The sequence below is a fragment of the Rhodotorula toruloides genome (genome assembly GCF_000320785.1).
Source record: "Rhodotorula toruloides NP11 unplaced genomic scaffold Scaffold17, whole genome shotgun sequence".
Lineage (NCBI taxonomy): Eukaryota > Fungi > Basidiomycota > Microbotryomycetes > Sporidiobolales > Sporidiobolaceae > Rhodotorula > Rhodotorula toruloides.
The window spans coordinates 226,085-245,577 of NW_015622977.1; the positions used below are offsets into that span (position 1 = coordinate 226,085).

Here is a 19,493-nt window from a genome sequence, read left to right on the forward strand (position 1 = left end):
CTGGGCCGTCGTTCAAGGAGCAGGTGGCGGGCTACGCCAAGAAGTTCGCGGGCATGACCACCGGAAAGGTGCGTCGCTTCCTCCGCGTCTCGGCTTGCGTTGAAATGCGCAGGACTGACCACTCCTAATCCCCTTCTCCCCTCTCCTCCTCGCTCTTTTACTTCCTCGCCCTCACTACACATCACTTTTCCCTCTCCTCGCCCTTACTCGCCCTTACTCGCCCGCTCTCGCCGCACCTCAATCCTTCGCCAACTCTTCCCACCTCTTGCTCCGCAGAAACACGAGATCGCAATGGGCCAAACGCTGCTCGAGGGACAGGGCAAGGAGCAGGCTATCGCGGACGCCGAGTTCGTCAAGCAGCAGACCAAATCTTGAGTCTGCAGTTCGAGGGGAACGGATGATTTTTGCTCCGTCAGTGACTTGTAACGATACTTTTCAGCAGTCTATCCGTCGCGCGCCTGGCCTCTCGAGCGTTCGTCGACTTTTCGCAGATCGCGCACGCATCGCGCCCTGCCGCCACCGATGCGTAGACGCTCATAGCAAGCTCGTCCGCCTCGAAGACAAGATGTGAGTAGCTACAAGCGGTCCGCGAGCCCGCGGGCGAGCGAGAGTGTGGGAGGGGGAGGACAGCGAGGAAGGACGAGGGTCGAATGAAGTGAAGCAACTGTCACCGTTCGACAAACGCTTCATCTGAGAGCTTACGGCAATCTCGACGCATATGCTCTCGCCCAGAGTGACGCAGCCAGCGTCTGAGCGACTCGCGTTTCTCCCTGCGAAGTCGACTGCACTTCTTTCACTTGCTTTCGCGAGAGGGATCAAAGGCGTGCTCGTTGCAGGCTATGGTACGCTGTCTGCGACGTAAAGGAGGAAAAGAGCGCCTACTTGGGGTAGCAAGTCAGCTCGAGGATGCCCATGCCGGGGAAGAAGCCTTGGTCCGTCTCGAAGTCGACAATGCGCTTGACGGGCTCGCTGAGGAGATCGGTCATCTTGCTGAACCGGTGGATGTCACTCATATGCTGGTACTTGATGTCATCGTTGAGCGCCTCGACCACGTTCTCGAACGATCGCAGGATCCAGTCGTCCGGGATTTCCCTTGACGAGCTGGCGAGCCTGAGGCTGAGGAGAGTGTGGAGGATCAAGGTGTGATGCTTGAAGCGGACGAGCTGGTTCGCAATCGGCGAAAGCTCCGGGTGGTAGAGGAGGACGAGGTCTGCGAACGCTGCGACAAACTCCCAAGGCGTGCTGCTTCCCACAAAAGGGGCCTTCAACACACCTCCCGTTGGATCAGTCATGAGGAAAGCGGTGTCAGCACGGATGCGTGCCAGGAGCATCTGCTTCCACGAGTCTGCGAGGTCTTCGGCGGTGCGCGAGATCGCCACGAACTGCGCGAAAGAGACTCAGCATCGCGGCTTGTGTGGCGGTGAACAGTGATAGCTCACCCGCTCAAAATCCTTTGGTAGCTTCCTGTCTGCCAAAGCTTTTTCCACCGACTCGGCAATTGTCATCCGCAACTCCGGCGGTTTCGCGTGCGGGAACTTGATGTCGGCGACTTGCCGATAGTGCTGGTACTCGACGTCGGAAAGAGGCGGCGCAACGAAAGCAGCCGACTTGTCGCGGCAGACGCGTTTGTGGTTGTGCCACACCTGCGGGGACGAGTATGGCGAGATCAGCTCCCTTCCGCCCTGCCGCTCGAGTAGGCTTGACGCACGAGCTTCTGGTGATCCGGCGAGCAGAAGAAGATGGTCGGTCCTCCCGCCTTTGAGCATCCCGAGCAGCGGTTCTCGGTCGACGTCCCGCAGACGGCGCAGCGGTGGAGGAGGGGGCCGGACATGGCGGGCGACGGTGCAGAGGAGCAGTGAGAACTAGGGCCGTGCGCGAGTGAGCAAGCGGGCAGGCCCAGCGAGATGTGGAAGGGAGCGAGATGGGGGAGGAAGAGGTGGATGAGGAGAAGCAGGCCTGAGCGGCCTCGACAGGGGTCGGCCTGTTCTCGCTGCTGAGAGGTGTTCTTGGGCGTTCAAAGCAGGCGCGTAGTAAAGCAGCGATAGCGACGTAGTGCACGCACAACAGTCAAGCGCACTCGCCTCTTCCGCTTAAGAAGGCCAGCAGACGACGACAAGTCCCTCTCCTCGCTCAGCATCCTGCACGACGCCAGCCCGATGGTGTGTAAACGCTGCGATAAGACACGTACTATGCAAGATGCAGGCGACGAATATGGAAGACCCGGAACGAAGAGAACTCGACCGAAAGGACGACAAATCAAACGAGACGCGAGCTCCGTCCGTCACCCTCGGCGAGCGAAGAGAGGTCAAGAGCTGCGGATAAAACCCATGCAAGAAACCCGTGTATGTTGGCGGAAGAAGAGGAAAGGCGGAAACGTCGAGCGAGGGCGGAAGGAACGATTACGGAGCTGCGGTCATGCGAGGCTGGCGTGCGAGTATGGAACGAGAGTCGAAGTCGAATGCACAGGCGACGTGTGTGTGAAGGAGTGTGGTGAACCGGCGAAGGCGACTCAGTCTTCGTCGTCCGGAATCATCGCCTCAATAGGCGGAAAGTGCGGGCCGCTCGAGACTATAGCCTGTCGTTGTGCGCGGAATGCGGGGTCCTTGCGCTCCGAGCGGCGCTTGTCGGCAATGCGGAGGTGCTTGATGAGGTCTTCCTCCTTGACCGGCTTGGTGAGGATCGACGAGGCGCCCGACTCGAGGTACTGCTCCTGGTCGGACAGGACTGCGAACGAGAGGGCGTCAGTGTTGCTCAAACTCGTCGAGAGGAAGGACGCGTCTCACGAGCATTGGCAGTGACGCCCACAACGAGGTCATCGCGACCGAGCGAGCGCAACTTGGAGACGACTTGTACGCCGGAGCAGACGGGCATCTGGTTGTCGAGGAAGACGATCGAGTAGTGCTGGTGAGCGTCGATACCCATCGTCGGGTCGTAGCCGACCTTTTTCTGCTTCCTCGCCGAGCGGCGTGGACCCGCTGCCTCGCCTCGTTCGGCCGCATCGACGTCCACGTCCGCCGAGCGCGGCTGCGAGTGCCCCTCGACCGTCTTGTCGTCGTCCTCCCGCTCGTCCTCCTCCGCGATCCCGTGCCGAGCCGAAGCCGGCGGCGGCGCGAGGATCATGTCGAGCGCGATCTGCCCGTTTTCCGCCGTCTCGACCTCGCACCCAAGCCGCATCATCATCCGACTCATGAGCCGACGCGTGAGGGCATCGTCGTCAACAACGAGGACCTTGAGCGGTCCGTCCGCAAAGTCGAGCTTGGTCGTGCCCGGCTTCTTCGGGACGAGCGGAGAGGGCGTCTGCGCGGCGAGAGCGGGAGAGGCGAGCGGGACGGCCGAGACGATGGGCGCCGAAATCTGCGGCGGGGCGAGGGTGACGCCTGCAGGTGCAGACTGTGACGAGATCTGCGTGCGGTTTTCGGGGCGGTGCGGGACGAGGGAGAAAGGTTGGCCAAAGACTGGGGGAGAGAACGACGCGCTGCTGGTGCTGGGCGATGAAGCGAGCGGTGTCGGGCTGTTGCTGTCGGGAATCGGAGCGGGAGAAGGCGGGACGGAAGGACTGACGGAGGACGTGTAGCGGAACGTCGATGCCTGCGTCGAGACGGACAAGTCGCGCGGACGGGCGGGCGCGAGCGAGCCCTCGTCGATACTGTCGAGAGTCGGGTCGCTCGATCGCTTGCGGAGCGAGCTGACGAAGCGGAACTCGTTGTGGACGGACGAGTCGCTGCCGGGCGTCGTGTCGGGCGACTTGTCGGAGAGGGTCGTCGGGCTCGATTTGCGCTGGAGGCGCTCGCCCGTGGGCTGGGGGAGGGCGAAGGGCAACTCGCACCAGAAGGTACTGCCGTGTCCGTACTTGGAGCGCACGCCGAGTCGTCCGCCCGAGAGCATGACGATCTGCCTGACGAGCGACAGTCCCAAGCCCGTTCCCTTCCCGCCTTGCTCGCGACCCAACGCCGTCTGGACATACGGCGAGAACAACCTGTTCTCAGCCATGTCGCTCGCCTTGATCCCCGCGCCCGTATCGGAGATCTCGAACCGCACGACGAGCATCTCCTTCGGCTGAGGCGTCGTCTTGGCCTCGTGCTGGTGTAGGCGGTTCGGCGTCAAGCGTGGCGAATAAGTCGCCTCCGTCGCGTCCGAAAGGTCCGCCTCGCCCGCCAACTCTGCCGCGCTGGGCAAGTTCTGCGGCGTCTCGTAGTCCTCGAGCGGGTAAATCAGCGACGTCTTGATCCCGATCCTGCCTCCGGAGGTGGTGAACTTTGTCGCGTTCGAGACGAGGTTGCCGATGATTTGTCGCAGGCGCATCTCGTCGCCAATGACGGTCCCCTCGCCCTCCTTGACGAGCTTGGGGTCTTCGTCCGGGTAGGCCGCCTGGACTGCGAGTTCGTCGATGCGCTTGTCGAGGTCCGTGTCGAGCGAGAGACCCCTCGCTGCGCAGTCGAGCCTCAGGGGGACGATGATGCTCCTCATCAACGTGTGGAGGGAGAACGGGCGGGCGACAGACGAGAAACCGCCGCGCTCCATGCGCGAAAAGTCGAGGACGTCGTTCAGCACTTGCGACATCATGGCGAGCGAACCCTCAAGGGCTTTGTATTCGACTGCGTGCTCGGAATCGTCGTCAAAGACGTTGAGGCCTTTCAGGTTCTGGACGGCGAGGAGCGCCGTGTTGAGCGGGACGCGGACTTCGTGGAAGATCTGGCCGCGCAAAATCGTCAGCTCCGTTTCCCTCAAACCTCAAGAACGGACCGCGCAACGCACGTAAGACGAGAACCTCCGCTTGGCATCCAACTGCTTCCGCTCGTTAATCTGCGCCCTCTGCTTCGCCTTGAAGCTGATCTTCAACTCGGCGCGCATCGTATAGACCCTCCTCTCGCCCATCTCCCTCAAGTAATGGAGGAAGAGGATGAATCCCTGGAAGAGGAGGACGTTGACGACGTTTCGAGCCCACGACGCGCGGCGAGGGAGGATCGTCGACGAGACAAAGATGAGCCAGGCGAGGTCGAAGATGATTGCGCAGATGCGCTTTTGGCCGAGGGCGAAGAGCGCAACGGTCGGGAGGGCCGTGACGTAGTACAAGGTCCTGCGCGGCACGAGTCGAGGTCAGCTCGAGTCTTGCGCGCGAGAGGAAGGAAGGGACGCCGCGAGACGCACGCCATGTAGTCCTTTCCGTGACAGTTGCCCGTCGGGAGGTAGTACCCGCAGATGTACATATCGAGCGGGTTCGCAAAACTCGCGATCCAAATCGACACCCACACGCACGCCTGCCAAACCCAGACCCTCCTGCGCGGTACATCAAACGCCGCGAGTCCGACAAGCGGGATCGTCGTCGCCGGTCCGAGTCCGTACAGTTGGATCTTGTTCCAGAGCGAAAAGGGCCGGGGGAAGAGAGCGAGGGTGAGGACCCAGTTGAAGATGAGGTAGCACGCGCCGACGATGTGGGAGCCTTTCGAGTTGTACCAGATCTCTTTCTGGTAGGCGTCTTCGACTGACGGGTCGTGGTAGGTTGGCTGCGACCGAGCGAGCGCGTGTCAGTCTCGACCGAACGAGCATGAGGCGGAGAACCGCGCACGCACCGCAAAGAACCGGGTCATGATAGGCCAAACCCTGTACCTCGCGAACCCAAAGACGGCCTCGAAAGGTCCCGAGGCCTCATACGCCGTCTGCCTCAAACTGCTCGCATCACTCGGCATCGTCCCAACCTGCCCAGTCCCTACGCCCGTCCCCGTCCCCGTTCCCGTCGCACCCCCGCGATGACTGGCCGTATTCGAGGGAAGAGTAGTCCGTTTCCAACAATCGTAGTCGTTGGTCTGTTCAACCACGACCTCGTCCACCTCCTGCACCTCGTCGTCCCTCTCCCCGTTCGGTCCAAAAATCGGTACGCGTCGACTATTCGCCGCTCCAAACGAGCTCCCGTTATCCGACTCGGTCGTAGCAGTCGGGTCTCCCAGACTCTCCGACGGTGCAGATCCGCTCCCAATTCGTCGTTTGAGCTTTTGCCAGCGGACTTTGAGCTTGGAGGATGTACCCGGTGGGACGAAGGCAACTGCTGGAGGAGGGAGGCCCGTGATGCCGCCGCCGTCCAGGCCGGACTGGGAGGTTGGAGCAGAGGGGTGCGAGGGAGAGCGGATGGAGGAGCGGCGACGTTGAGGAGAGGGGGGTTTCTCGGAGGAGACGGGGACGAGGGAGTCGCGCTTTTCGGACATGGTGCAAAGGTGGGCCGGGGGCGGAAGTCGGAGTTGGAGTTGGAGAGAGGAGAGGACGAGGTTGAGGGAGGCGGACGAGGGGTCGCGCGGGCGGAAGGGCGTCGGTTAAGCCGTCGGGCGAGATGAGGAAGCGCGACGGGCGTCGACAGGCTCGCACGCAGGCTCGGTTCAGGAGGTTGAGATGGTTGGCGACTTGATGGAACTCAGTTCGCCCCGGGGTTTTGGTCCAACCCCCTTGGGCGCTCGTTCGCCGGTCCGGTGCGCTGTGTGCCCCGTCTGGCTCGAGTCCCGAGTGTGCCCGAGTGCTAGTTGGGCGTGTCGAGGCGAGGCGAGGGATGAGGACGGCGGACGGCGGGTTGTTTGATCGTGGACGCGGCGGGTCTGGCGCGGTGTCGGCGGGCGAGTTGGCGGGCGGAGTGGGTAGGCCCGACACACACACACACACACAGCAGAACACACGCAGCAGCAGCAAGCGAGAGGATGTAGAGCGTTGTCGAGTTCTCTGCGTGCGGGCTGAGCGAGGCACGGCGCGAGTCTCTCGCGTGGGCAAAGAGCGGGTTTCGCGCGCCGAGGTTCCGAGCTGCAACCCGCATCGAACACAGATCACACTCCTCCTCTCTCTCAAGAGCGGCTGAGGAGGGGTACGAGCAGACCAACTCCATGGTCACCCTCATCCTCACCATCTCGAACGCACTCGCACACTCGACCTCGCTCATTGCACCCATGCTCGGGTCCAGACTCTTCCTCGACCAGGCCGCGATCGCACCAATTCTCTCTCGAGTTCCGCACACTCGTCGCTCGCTCGCGGACGAACGAACAAGCTCACAGCCTCGGGCAGATCCTCCCTGCTCACTTACAATCGGCGCACGGCCGTCAAATCGCTGTCGTCGACGCTGGACGGACTGCGCAGGTTCTTTTTCGAGGGAGCGAGACCACTCCGCCGTCCGCAGAACGGGAGGCTCGCAACGGCCCGAAAGCGGGAGGTCGTTCCGAGCGCAGACAGAGCGGGGCAGCAGAGGCGAGGGAAGGATGGGCAACGTTGCAACGGAAGGAGAATGCGCGCAGAACGAAGGACGAACGGAGCGAGGTGGTCGAGGAGGCGGCAGGAGGAGGACGTTGTCGCTCGTGACACTGTCGCCGGTACACTTTGCGACGTTGCAAGGATAGAATGCAATCATGCAGCGTGCTCTACAACAAGCCCGCTCAGGAGAAAGAGATTGGGAAGCGCCGTGCGCCCCCCTGTCCTGTCCCTCGTCTCCTCCCGTCAAGCTCACAGCTGCTCGCTCTGTAAGGTCTCCGCACCCTCAGCTCCTGGTGCGTTTGCTTGCCACTCCAGACCGCTCGCACAGCTGGCCTACGTGCACCCGTGCCATCCGCGCCCGCGCACGTCCTCGCCAGCTCCTCGAACCGCTCGCTGACTTTTGCCTCGCTCCCCCTCCCATCCACTCCCTGCCCTTGCGACCACCCGCGACCCCGCGTGCGACCCAGCAGCAAGTCTTTAAATTCTTTGAGCGCCGGTCAGACTCAAGGGTAGACTTGCAACACCCCGCCTCTCAACCTCTCCACCCTCCCCTCGACAACTTCCGAATCCAAGATGGTTCGCTCGCGCGACGAGAAGCAGGCTTACTTTGCCAAGCTCAAGGACTACATCGAGACTTACCGTGCGTGATTGGCGGACTCTGCGTGGTGATGGGTGTGCGCGGGCGCTGACTCTGGGACGGGTCGACATTGCTGCACGTTAGCCTCGATCTTCGTGGTCAACGTCGACAATGTCGGCTCGAACCAGATGCACCAGATCAGGCAGGCTGTCCGCGGCAAGGGCACGATCCTGATGGGCAAGAACACGATGGTCCGCCGCGCGATCCGCCTCATCCTCGCCGACCACCCCGACTTTGAGCGCTTCCTCCCGCTCGTCAAGGGCAACGTCGGCTTCGTCTTCACCTCGGCCGACCTCAAGGAGATCCGCGACGTCATCGTCTCGAACAAGGTCGCCGCCCCGGCCAAGGCTGGAGCGTTCGCGCCCAACGACATCTACGTCCCGGCCGGCAACACGGGAATGGAGCCGGGCAAGACCTCGTTCTTCCAGGCGCTCAACATCCCGACCAAGATTGCCCGCGGAACGATCGAAATCGTCTCGGACGTCCACCTCGTCGTCGCCGGCGCCCGCGTCGACGCTTCGCAGGCCACCCTCCTCAACATGCTCGGCATCTCGCCGTTCACCTACGGAATGAAGATCATCCAGATCTTCTCGGACGGACAGCTCTTCCCCGAGTCGGTTCTCGACGTCTCGGACGACGAGCTCCTCAAGCGCTTCATGTCGGGCGTCACCGCCGTCGCCGCCATCTCGCTCGCGCTCAACTACCCGACTCTCGCCTCGGTCACCCACTCGCTCGTCAACTCGTACAAGAACCTCCTCGCCATCGCCGTCGAGACCGAGGTCTCGTTCCCCGAGGCCGAGGCCATCAAGGATCGTCTGGCCAACCCCGACGCGTACGCCGCGGCTGCTCCCGTCGCCGCCGCTGGTGGCGCCGCCGACACCTCGAAGGCTAGCGAGGAGAAGGCCCCGGCAGAGGTGCGTCACGCTCGCGATCTTAGCGCAACGGTAACTGACCCACCTCGTTCCGCCTGCAGGAGGAGGAGAGTGACGACGACATGGGCTTCGGTCTCTTCGACTAAGCGCGAACGTCAAACGTCGAATGTTTTCGAGGAAGAAAGGAAGGGGAAGGCGGAGGATCTGGAGTTGCTTCTTTTTCTTCCGTGTGCGAGTCCGGTTGTCCTGTGCTTGCAGTGCAATCGATCTTGCGATCCCATCGTGCTCGAAGCCCCAGCGAGAGTCAAGCCCGTCCGCTCCGCCTCATCAGCTGCTCTCCCTCCTCCCGCTCACTTGCTCACCTCGCTCCTGGCCCAGACTGCTCGCTCCTTTGCTCATCCCGCTACTACACCCTCGCACGACCCACGCACACCCTCACCCACGCCTACGATGCCCTCCCCACTCTCCTCCTGCGCCGTCTGCGGGAGACCAACCACCTCGCGCTGCTCGGGCTGCGCGAACGCAGGCGGACCGAGTATCTTCTTTTGCTCGCCGGAACACCAGAAACTCGTACGTGCGATGTCGCTTGAGCACGCGCGAGGGCTGGGGTGTTGACCTCCTCGACTCGACTCGACTCGCTCACAGGTCTGGCACAACCACAAGTTTGTCTGTCGCGAGAAGTCGGCTCGCTTCATCGCTCTGCCTCTGACGGATGCAGAATTCGCGCGCATCGACGACTACGCGGAGCGTGGGCGCGTCTCGGAGACCGCTACGCCCGGAGACGAGAGTTATCGTGTGCGAGCGAATCTTTTCGAAGACATGCTTGCGGGCTGTGAGCGCGATCAGCTCAAGTGCGTGAGTACAGAGATTTTCATGGAGATGCTACAGTAGGAGCCCTGACGTCTCTATCGCACAGGCCATACTTCCTTCCCTGCGCGACCCTGCTAGAACAGCGCAGCCCAGCTGCCAGGACTGGCTGCATCGCCTACGTCTTATGATCGCGCTGACGTACGGGAGCCACCGTGGAAAGTCATTCCAAGATTGCTGGCCTGGGAGTCCCTGGGTCTTCGTCGCCGTCCTGCAAAACACGGTCTATGCGCACTGGATTGACGAGCTGGGCGCAGCTGTTGCGGCTGAACTTCTAGAGCGCAACTCTCTTGTGCGCTTTGCGCACCATGTCCTCATCTTCTACACCCTTGCCTGCCTCAAGGACTCCTCCACCAACATTCAAGACTCTTGGGTGAAAACGTCTTTCGAAGCCATGATTGCGTCCATCAATGACGACGTGATGTATACTGCCGAGACTGCCCTTCACGCGCCCGAGATGGTCGGGCGCATCTTCCGAAAACTCAAGGCAGTTCGCGTTTAGTTCACTCCGGTAGTCACGTTTCGTCCCGGTGTAGGCTTGGTCGCTGAGTGCAAATAAGACGGACTCGAATGAGGTTCTCACGTATAACAAAGCAGCTTGAACTCGACACGGAGAGACGTGTACGCGAGCCGTTCTTCCTGGACCCGATTCCTTCCTGCGTCAATCCGCCTTTCCCTTCCCCTTCTCCGCCCGCCTTACTAGCCCCGATAACCGTCCAAGCATGTCTACCGCCATGACCGCCGGTACGAGGAAAAACGGCGTGTAGCTCGCGAGGAGTTTGGTCATGTGCGCTGGCGGGATCGAAGGGAGCGAGAGGACCGTTGCGAGGCAGGCGAGGGTTGTCGTGGCGGAAGAAGAGGAGTAGAGTAGCAGGAGCGGGTAGATGGTAGGCGTGTCTGCGAGACGATGCGAACGTGAGCTTCGAGCGGGAAGAGACGAGGGAGCCGGAAGGCGAGACGCACTCTTCCACAGTCCCCGCATGCCCACCACGAAGACGGGCACTTGTAGCAGGATCTCAAGGATGATGAAGCTCTGATCATGTCGGACGAAAAGCTTTAACACAGGGTAACGCAGGGAAGAGGAGGGGACGACTGACCTGGAACCAGGCAAAGAGCGGCGAGTTGGCGTTCTGGAGCAAGGGGTCATCCTTCGAGGCAAAGAGGACTGTACGAGCATCAAAGAGGAGCGTCAGGAAACCTTGAAAGCGGCGGTAAGCAAAGGAACGGGACGAACAGGGCGTCCGAAGCCATGTCGGCGAGAGCGCTTCGGCACAGAACAGCGCCTGGATGTCTGCCGGGTGTCCGCAGGTCAGCAGCAGGCTAGACGACCCAAGCAAGACCACACGCACCGACTAGCAGGGTCGCTGGAAGGTGTATCGCGAAGAAACCGCTTTGCGGGACGAGGTGAGTGAGCGCGGCCTCCGTTCGAGCTGTAGCGGGTCCCTCACAAGTAAATCCAGTCCCTCGTGCGCTGTGAAAGCATCTCTGGCCGTGTCGGAGTGTGCGGACGAGGACAAGGCGCCGTCGCGTCTCGACGCAGAGGTCAACTTCGCTCGCTACTCTCACACAGCTTGGTTGGGCTCACTGGCTAGACAGACTCGCTTATAGACATGCCCAAACGCTCCCCAGCTCGCAGGAAGCTCGCCGCGCCGGTGAAACGGGTCGACACCATCACTCTCGACGACACGGATGATGAAGGCCCTCACGCCACAACCTCGACTCCAGCTACCTCGATCGGCACGCCCAGGGCCGACAAGGAACCTATGAAGGTGGACGAGCGGGCGGAAGAGTCGACCGATGTCGAAATCGTCGAGCCTGTACGCCACTTTCGCTCGAATCGGTCGCCGGCGAGATGTCGCATCGTTCGAAGCGAAGCTGACAGACGTGTCGTACACAGCCTCGCGCACCGGAAAACAAGCCTGTGACGCTCAAGGAAGCCTTCAAGAATGTCATCAAGAAGGTACGCTTCTCTTCCGTTGACATCCCTCTGTTGACCCGCTAACGCGCCTCCTTCGCGCACGACAGGCCAAGATCTACACGCAGAAGCTTGAGGAGTTCCAGGTGCGTACGAAGAGCCCGCGATTGGCGCGCATGCACTTCCGCTGATGGGTCTCCCTCTCTTCACAGCGTAAACGCAATGCCTGGCTTGCGGAGAAGCGGGCGGCTGAGGCGGAGTACGACGACCCCGCGTCCGGCAGCAAGAAGCGCAAGGCCAACGCGTCCCCAGCTTCGAGGAAGAGCAAGAAGAAGAAGAGCAAGCAGGAGGAGGAAGCGGCAAAGAAGGAACTGCCGTTCGAGGTGCCCGTTCCCGCTGCGATCAAAGCGAAGCTCAAAGACTACCAAGTCGAGGGGTTCAATTGGCTCTACGGCCGGTACATGTTTGCGACCCACGGCGCCATCGTGCGTTGTCTTCCTCTCCACTTTGATCCACTCGTTCGCCGATGCGCTGACGGCTTGTACTCGCAGCTCGCCGACGAGATGGGCACCGGCAAGACGCTGCAGTCCATCACGCTCCTCGCGTTCATCTACTCTGTATTCGGCGCGAAGCAGCCCGCAATTGTGGTCCTTCCCAAGGCCGTCCAGCAGAACTGGGCGGAGGAGCTCAAGCGGTGCGTACGAACTTACCCTCCGCATGTATCGAGACTAAGCTGAACCTGCGGAAACAGCTGGGCACGTTCGCTGCCTGTCATGGTCTACGCCGGCGACAAGCACAAGCGTGCCGAACTGCGCGAGGAGCTCGGACTTAAAGGTACGCGGACGCCTCGTGCCGAAGCAGACGCCCTGGCGCAGCTGGGCCCCCCCGCCGCCGCGAAAGAAGTTGCGAAGTGGCCTCGGAGCAACCCGAACAGGACCAAGCCATACCCGATTATCCTCGTTACCTGTGCGTTCCTTCGAGCTCGACTCTTGTGTCCAGACGAAAACTGACGGATTTTGCAGACGAAATCCTGCGGAGGGATATCGACTGGCTCTGGCAGTTGACGTACAGCTTGATCGTTTGCGATGAGGCCCATAAGGCGAAGAACCTGTCGGGAAAGTGAGCTCAGCTTTCCCCGCTTCTCGCCCATCATGTCTCTCCTGCTGACGAGAGTGACTCACAGGACGCTCAACTCGCTCAAGTTCCTTCGTGGCGACTTCCGCCTCCTCCTTACCGGCACGCCTCTCGTCCGTTCATTCCGCTTCAACGAGCGGAGCAAGCTGCTGATCCCTTACGCTCGCAGCAAAACAACCTCACGGAACTCTACGCCCTCCTCTCCTTCATTCTTCCCCAGATCTTCAACGACCGCGAGCTTTTCGAGCAGCAGTTCGACTTCTCGGCCGTCGTCAGCGAGGAAGGCCACCGCATCTCGGAGCAGGAAGAGGTACAGCTCCTCGTCGCCCAGCTACACGAGATCCTCTCGCCGTACATGTTGCGGCGCTGCAAGAAGGACGTGATCAAGGATCTGCCGCTCAAGAAGGAGTGAGTCCGCCAGTCTCTAGTTGGAACGAACTCATAGCTGACGCTGTTCAATCGCGCAGGTACGTCTTGACGGCCAGGATGACGAAGCTGCAGAAGGAGATGACCGAAGCGGCGCTCGAGTGCGTGACCTCTTTTCCCGTTCCGCCTTCACGGCTCACCTTGTGCGTAACTTGTAGAGGCCAGCTCCGCGCCTACCTCGCCGGCACGACTGACAACTCGCGCGAGTCGACGCCTCGTTCGGCCAAGGGCCGCGGAAGCCGCGATGCCGACATCATTAACCCCGCTCTCCTCAACGAGAAGGGCCGTCGTACCCGTAAGCGCGAGTCGCGGTCGTACAAGGAAGAGATGCACGAGAGCATGGACGACGACGAGTTCGAGCAGCAGTTGGCTGAGGAGGTGGAAGCGGAGGAGCAGCGGGCGAGGGAGAAACAGGTTGCGAAGCTGCAGGTTGCGGGCCAGCGCGAGTGTGCGTATGCGTCCAATAACCCTCTCGCTCGTTTTGTGACTGACTTGACGCTGCCATCCGCAGTCGATCTCCGCGCGAAGCACACCAAGTTCAACTCGATGATGACGAACCTGCGCCAAATTGCGAACCACCCGCTACTCAAGCAGGACACGCGCATGCCGAACGACGACCCCGAGCTCATCGTCAAGCTGTCGGGCAAGATGATGCTCCTCGACCGTCTTCTTCCCGCACTGCTCGAGCGTGGCCACAAGGTGCGTCTTCAGCTCTTCCCGTTCAGCCCAGTTTGCTGACAGCAGCCCACGTGCGCAGGTTATCATCTTCTCGCAGTTCGTCAAGATGCTCGACTTGCTCGACGACTACATCGAGCTGCGCGGCTTGAAGCGGTTCCGCCTCGACGGCCAAGCCGAGTACAAGGCGGACCAGGACGAGATCCGGGAGTTCAACGCGGCCGAGTGCACCGATGACTGTTCGTCCACGGTTCGTTCCGTCCACGTTTCGCAGGCTGACTTTCGTGCGCTCGATCAGCGACCAACATCTTCCTCGTCTCGACTAAAGCCGGCGGTGTTGGCATCAACCTGGTCGGCGCCGACACGGTCATCATCTTCGACTCGGACTGGAACCCGCAGAAGTACGTTGCTCGCCTGTTGAAGCGGTCCTCGTCGGCATGCTAACATTCCGCCGGATACAGCGACTTGCAGGCGATGGACCGCGCTCACCGCATTGGCCAGACCAAACCTGTCCTCGTCTTCCGCTTGGCCTCGGCCAACTCGATCGAGCAGACTCTCCTCGCAAGTGCCACGCGAAAGAGGAAGCTCGAGCGGGTCGTTCTCGGTAACGGTTCGTCACGGTTTCCCCCCTTCCAACGTTTGAACTGCCTCTCACCTTTCGCTCCCTTGCAGAGGCTGCGTTGGCTGGCGATGGCGCGTCCGCTGCGAGCAACTTCATCAACGAAGTCAAGGGCAAGAAGCCCGGTAAGGGTCAAGCGAAGAACGAGGCGATCAAGACGCTGGCGCAGAAGCTCCTTGAGGCGGAGGGCGAGTTGGTCTCGCTTGACGAGGGTGATGAGGTTCTCACAGACGAGCAGCTGGAGGCGCGTAAGTCGTCCCCTTCCCTCGCCTATTTGCGGGGCTACGTGACCGACGCCTCGTTTCCACAGTTCTCGACCGCTCGGAGAAGGCCATGACGAGCATCGAGTCCTCGAAACAGACGTCGGGCAAGCAAGCCGCGTTCGAGGTTGTCGAGACGATCGAGGAGGAAACGATCCAGCAGGAAAATGTGCTTGGCGGCGTGCTCGGCGACGTTACCGACCCGACAACGGCGACGACGACGGACGAGGAAGACGAGGACGAGACTGACGAGGCGCAGTGAGGCGCACTCGCTTGGATGCCGCTTGGCCGCCTAGCTTATCATAGAACCTATATTCAACCTTGTTGTCTACCCTTCGTACCGGCTTGCTTGGATACCCTCTCGCGCGCGCTTGAAACCCGCATCTGCTGAGCTCATTCAGAAGGTCCGCGTTACAACGAGAGAAGGGGGATACGGCTGCAATACTGTTGAGGAAGGGAAGGGCCCGGCTGCTCTGCCTAGTACTGCGAGCGAGTGCGAGTCAGCGTGCATGCGTGGTAAGCGTGGTCGGAAAGCGGACGCACAGGCTGGTAGCCGTACTGCGGCCGCTGCTGAGGCATGAAGCCAGTCATCTGCGGCATCATGCCGCCCATGCCCATGCCCATTCCAATCTGCTGCTGCGGCTGCTGCATGAAGCCGGTCGGCTGAGCCTGCAGCATGCCTGGCCGCAGCGCGTCGTAGCGAGTCGAGTCCTGCGGCGGCAGGTGCGTCGAGCCCTTGGCGAACGTGCCGTCCTTCATTGACGCAAAGACGTTGGTCGGTGCGTTGTGCGTTGCGCCGGTCGACGCGACCGTGTTCGCCGAAGACTGCGAGGACGACGAAGGCGGCATCGGGTTGAACTGGATCGGCTGCTGAGGCTGTTGCGGCTGCTGAGGCTGGTTGAAGACGGACCCGCCGCCTCCGAAGCCGGTCGGTTGAGGCTGCATGAAGCCTGACGGCTGCGACTGCATGAAGCCGGTAGGCTGCGAGCTGAAACCGGTCGGCTGCGAGGCAAAGCCCGTCGCTTGAGGGGCGAAGCCGGTTGGCTGCATCGACATCGGTGCGGTCATGCTCGAGAACCCGGTCGGCTCTGGGGGCGAAATTAGTCAGCTCTGATAGCTTGAGCGGGATGGAAGCTGTACTCACGGCTGATCATCGGCATGCCCGAGAAGCCTGTCGACATGGGCATGACGCCAATCGTGGTGGCGCCAGGGAAGAAGCCCGTGTTCTGCGCCTGAAGAGCCTGAGCGGCAGGCATGCCCGTCCGCATCGGCTGAAGGGGGGCGAGGAGACCCTGGTTCGCCGGAACAGGTGCGATGGGACCGCGTGGCGCGTTCGGGTTGAAGCCGGTCGCTTGTGGCGTGATAAACGACGACGATGAGCCAGTCGGCTGGGCGACTTGGGCGGGGGTAGACGAGGGGCGGGAAGAGATGCCGGTCGCGCCAATGCCGAGCTGAGCGAGCAAGCCGTCGTTGTAAGTCAGGCCAGCGTTCGAGTCGGTGCGAGGCGGCTCGGCAGGCTTCGCAGGTGCTGGGGCAGGCGACGTGGCTGGGGCGGGCGCCGGCGGAGCGGGAGGCGGCGTCGGTGCAGGCGGAGGAGAAGGCGCGGCGGGAGCAGGCGAGGGTGCAGACGCTGCCGGCTTGCTAGACGGCTTGACTTCCCACGCATCGTCGTCGAAACCGCCGTGGACGGGGAAACCGCCGTGGACGGGGACCGTCGAGCTCGACCGCTTCCGGCTCTCGACAGGGGAAGTCGGTCGCTGAGTTGAGGCGGATGGAGTAGTCGCGGGCGAAGTCGTGCGATTCTTCTCGAGCTCCGAGGCGGCTGCAGTCAACGCGCCCGAGTTGACGGAGGTGTTGCTCGCAGCCGTGTTGCGCCTTCCTCGACGGGGCTTGAGCGTTCCCTCCGGACCCGAGCTGAACAGCTGAGGCGCAGGCGGGATCGGCTCGCCTCGTGCGAGCTTTTGGGCGAGCGCGTGGTCGGCAGCGATCTGTGCATCGCGATCAGACGCACTCAGGGCTGCGGCGGGCGAGAGCGAGGACGAAGGTGCATCCTTGTCGGGCGTAGGCGGCGGCTTGGCGTACTTCTCCTTGATGAACCGCTTGACGCGGATGACGTCGCCCTCCTTCATGCCCAACCCGCGCAGGTTCGACTCCTCAAAGTCCGGGATGAGCGTCTCGTCGATCCCCTCGTTCTCGGCGTTGCGGGCGTACCGCGTGCAGTGATCGACGTCGCAGCCGGCTTGGAGGAAGAAGTCGAACCAGTCGAAGTCGGATCGACGAGGCTTCGAGACGGTCACGACCGACTTGACGGCGTCCGTGCGCGACGAGCGAGACCGGCCGTCGCGGTCCCTGTCCCGCTCGCGGCGGTCACTGCTGCCCTCGCGCTCCCTCTCCCGGTCGCGCCTCGACGAGCTACTACCGCCCGACTGGACCTGCTTGATGTACGCGACATCCTCGAGGCTCATCTTCTCAACCGGAACCTCGATAATGACGCCATTGAGCTTGTGCAAGCGAATCTTGTTCGCGTTGAGCCCGAGAAACTCCGCCTCGACCTTGAATTGGCCCGTGCGATCCTTCCAGATTCGCGTCTTGGCCGCATTAGGCTTGCGCACCTCGCGCTTCTTCTCCTTTGGTGGACGTGAAGCGAGAGGAGGCGGCGCAGCGCCCGAGTCGGAATCGACTTCGTCCCGCGTGTTCGGGACAGGAATGGGCGAAGCGCGCGGCTGGCTCTTCATCCGATCGCGCCTCTCGCGCTCCGCTCGACGCTCCTTCTCCGCCCGTCGCTCACGGTCGCGCTGCGCCTTTGCGTCTGCCTCGAGCTGCGCGCGAAGCGCTGCTTCGTCTTCGGCGTCCTCGTCGCCCTGCGGGACAGAGCGGCGAGACTCTGCGTTTGCAGCGGCGACAGACCGGATAGGCGGAGGTCGCAAGACGTTCGCGGCGGGCGCAGGCGGTGCAGGCGGAGGTGGTGGAGGAGTGGGGACAGGCGGAGCGGTCGTAACAGGCGAGAGCATCGCCGGAGCAGCAGGGACAGGAGGTAGGGCGGAAGCGTTCATGTCGACACCCTCGTCGATCTCGATATAGCTCGCCGGGACGACTCCCTCCTCGCCGCTTCCGTCTACTCGGCGCACTTTCGCCCACTCGGCATCGTCGCTTCCGCCAGGAATGTACTCGACGCGCTCCCCCTCGGCAAGGGAGAGCTCGTCGTCGCCCTGCGACTCGAAGTCGTAGAGTGCGAGAGCGTTGCCTTTCTGCGCGGCGGGAGCGGGAGGTGCGGCAGGAGGGGCGGGGGAAGGCGTGGCTGCGCTTCGGATTGGAGGAGGAGGGAGGGCCGAGGAAGTCGAGGGGGTGCTGCGGATGGGCGGAGGAGGCGGGATGTAGGAAGAAGCGGCGGCAGGACCAGGAGGAGGCGGAGGCGGTGGTGGTGGCGGAGGCGCAGCAGAGCCATTCGTGCCGGGAAGAGGAGGCGGAGGCGGGATAGAGGAAGAAGCGCCGTTCGTAGCAGGTCCGCCTCGGTCCGACTCGATCTTGGCGACGATGTCGTCAAAGGTCGACTTGTCGCCAATCACGAAGTGGAGTGGCTCGCCGTCGGGTGCAGAGGGGAAGGAGAGGTGGAGGTGCTTCGACTTTTCGCTTGCAATGTCGGCGAGAGACGAGAGCGGGTATTGCTGGACGGGAGTCTGCGCGGCGTTCTTCGTCAGCCAAAATCAGGACGGAGGCAGTTGCAGCGCACCTTGTCGCTCTCGCTCGCAAAGAAAAGCGCGCCGTTTCCAACGCCGAGCGTGCCCTTCTTTTTCTTCTTCTTTGCGTCGAGCATCTGCACACAAAGGTCCGTCAGTCAATGCGCATGCCAGCGAGCGCAGACAGCGTACCGTCACGCTCCAGGTCTTGATCTCGCTTGCCGTGTGCGAAGCCGCAACAGCGCCGAGTCCAGCGGCGGCCCCCCGACAGCAGCAGCCGTAGCTGCAGGCGCAGCGTACGAGTGATCTTCCTCCTCCTCGGGCTCCTCGTGCACTTGTGCGTAGTCCTACAAAGATCGTCGTCATCAGCGAGAATCCCGCCGAAGCCAGAAGGAACAGCGCACTTCGTGAGCCTCTTCTTCGGGAGCATCGACTGCCGCAGCAGCTTCTTCTGCACCCGCACCGCCCTGTGCGTCGCGTCTAGGTCAGCGCCTGCCTCTGAAGAGCTCACAGCAGACTGACTCACATCGATATAGGTCGCCGGCACATATCCGACGCCTTTCGTCCCGCCCGTCTTGCGACAAAGCACCCACTCGCTCTCTTCCTCCAAGACCTCCAACTCCTCTCCCTCCGCAATCTCCATCTCCTCATCATTCTCTAGCTCTCCCGTAGACTCGTCTCGAGCGGGCGCGTAGTCGTACAGGGCTGTTGTTGTTCGGAGAGCGGGGACGGGGGCGAGGTAGGAGGCTGGAACGAGGCCGGGGGGAGAGGCGGTCGAGGGATCGGGAACTTTGACCTTGACTTTGTGCCAGCTGCGTGAGCGGAAGAGTCCTGGCTCGTCAGCTTGTGTCGTCCGAAGCGGGGAGAGGGCGGGTGCGTTGGAGGGCGAGATCACGTCGGCAGGCAATTACGCGGCCGCTTGGCTCGCTAACGGGCCAAACGCCATATTGGCCATTGTCTAAGGTGCCCGGCGCCCTCGAAAGACCCCGCGAGGCGGCGAACAGCGACGCACTCATGGTCATCGTCCTCGAGCACCCAGACGACCTGGTCCTCCTGGACGGTGAGCTCGTCCTCTGTCTGCGCCTCGTACTCGAACTCTACGCGCGCGAGCCCGGCGTATGTCGGCTGCGCCATGCGAGTTGCGCGGGTTCGAGTGAGGGGGTCGGTGAGCGAGTGGGGGGATGGGCGAG

The 19,493-nt window shown here is 62.2% G+C and overlaps 7 protein-coding genes across 7 annotated transcripts; 3 read left to right on the forward strand and 4 right to left on the reverse strand.

Annotated features, from left to right (window-relative positions):
• Positions 1-878: 878 nt before the first annotated feature.
• On the reverse strand, positions 879-1,831 carry RHTO_02230 (zinc finger, MYND-type domain containing protein; the record flags this gene model as incomplete). Its single annotated transcript, XM_016415907.1, has 3 exons — positions 879-1,382; positions 1,440-1,643; positions 1,709-1,831. The coding sequence occupies 3 exons, from the start codon at positions 1,829-1,831 to the stop codon at positions 879-881; spliced, it is 831 nt and encodes a 276-aa protein (XP_016272026.1).
• A 678-nt stretch (positions 1,832-2,509) lies between these two features.
• On the reverse strand, positions 2,510-6,200 carry RHTO_02231 (histidine kinase; the record flags this gene model as incomplete). The annotated part of the gene is made up of 5 exons (XM_016415908.1): positions 2,510-2,724; positions 2,784-4,692; positions 4,756-5,077; positions 5,149-5,504; positions 5,571-6,200. The coding sequence occupies 5 exons, from the start codon at positions 6,198-6,200 to the stop codon at positions 2,510-2,512; spliced, it is 3,432 nt and encodes a 1,143-aa protein (XP_016272050.1).
• A 1,594-nt stretch (positions 6,201-7,794) lies between these two features.
• RHTO_02232 (60S acidic ribosomal protein p0) lies at positions 7,795-8,876 on the forward strand (the record flags this gene model as incomplete). Its single annotated transcript, XM_016415909.1, has 3 exons — positions 7,795-7,861; positions 7,943-8,772; positions 8,832-8,876. The coding sequence occupies 3 exons, from the start codon at positions 7,795-7,797 to the stop codon at positions 8,874-8,876; spliced, it is 942 nt and encodes a 313-aa protein (XP_016272088.1).
• A 304-nt stretch (positions 8,877-9,180) lies between these two features.
• On the forward strand, positions 9,181-10,099 carry RHTO_02233 (zinc finger, MYND-type protein; the record flags this gene model as incomplete). The annotated part of the gene is made up of 3 exons (XM_016415910.1): positions 9,181-9,300; positions 9,376-9,585; positions 9,647-10,099. 3 exons carry the CDS (start codon positions 9,181-9,183, stop codon positions 10,097-10,099), a joined length of 783 nt encoding a protein of 260 aa, XP_016272181.1.
• Positions 10,100-10,258: 159 nt separating this feature from the next.
• RHTO_02234 (transmembrane protein 97, predicted) lies at positions 10,259-11,080 on the reverse strand (the record flags this gene model as incomplete). The annotated part of the gene is made up of 6 exons (XM_016415911.1): positions 10,259-10,494; positions 10,561-10,630; positions 10,695-10,762; positions 10,832-10,888; positions 10,947-10,987; positions 11,046-11,080. 6 exons carry the CDS (start codon positions 11,078-11,080, stop codon positions 10,259-10,261), a joined length of 507 nt encoding a protein of 168 aa, XP_016272030.1.
• A 127-nt stretch (positions 11,081-11,207) lies between these two features.
• Positions 11,208-14,888, forward strand: RHTO_02235 (SNF3 family helicase/atpase; the record flags this gene model as incomplete). Its single annotated transcript, XM_016415912.1, has 17 exons — positions 11,208-11,414; positions 11,495-11,557; positions 11,623-11,658; positions 11,725-11,997; positions 12,064-12,206; positions 12,264-12,478; positions 12,535-12,631; positions 12,696-12,759; positions 12,816-13,054; positions 13,114-13,173; positions 13,231-13,520; positions 13,584-13,771; positions 13,830-13,986; positions 14,046-14,148; positions 14,209-14,357; positions 14,420-14,614; positions 14,677-14,888. 17 exons carry the CDS (start codon positions 11,208-11,210, stop codon positions 14,886-14,888), a joined length of 2,691 nt encoding a protein of 896 aa, XP_016272114.1.
• A 215-nt stretch (positions 14,889-15,103) lies between these two features.
• On the reverse strand, positions 15,104-19,437 carry RHTO_02236 (cytoskeleton assembly control protein Sla1; the record flags this gene model as incomplete). The annotated part of the gene is made up of 9 exons (XM_016415913.1): positions 15,104-15,109; positions 15,170-15,714; positions 15,771-18,303; positions 18,357-18,440; positions 18,496-18,520; positions 18,604-18,650; positions 18,708-18,770; positions 18,830-19,115; positions 19,316-19,437. The coding sequence occupies 9 exons, from the start codon at positions 19,435-19,437 to the stop codon at positions 15,104-15,106; spliced, it is 3,711 nt and encodes a 1,236-aa protein (XP_016272068.1).
• Between the last annotated feature and the right edge of the window lie 56 nt (positions 19,438-19,493).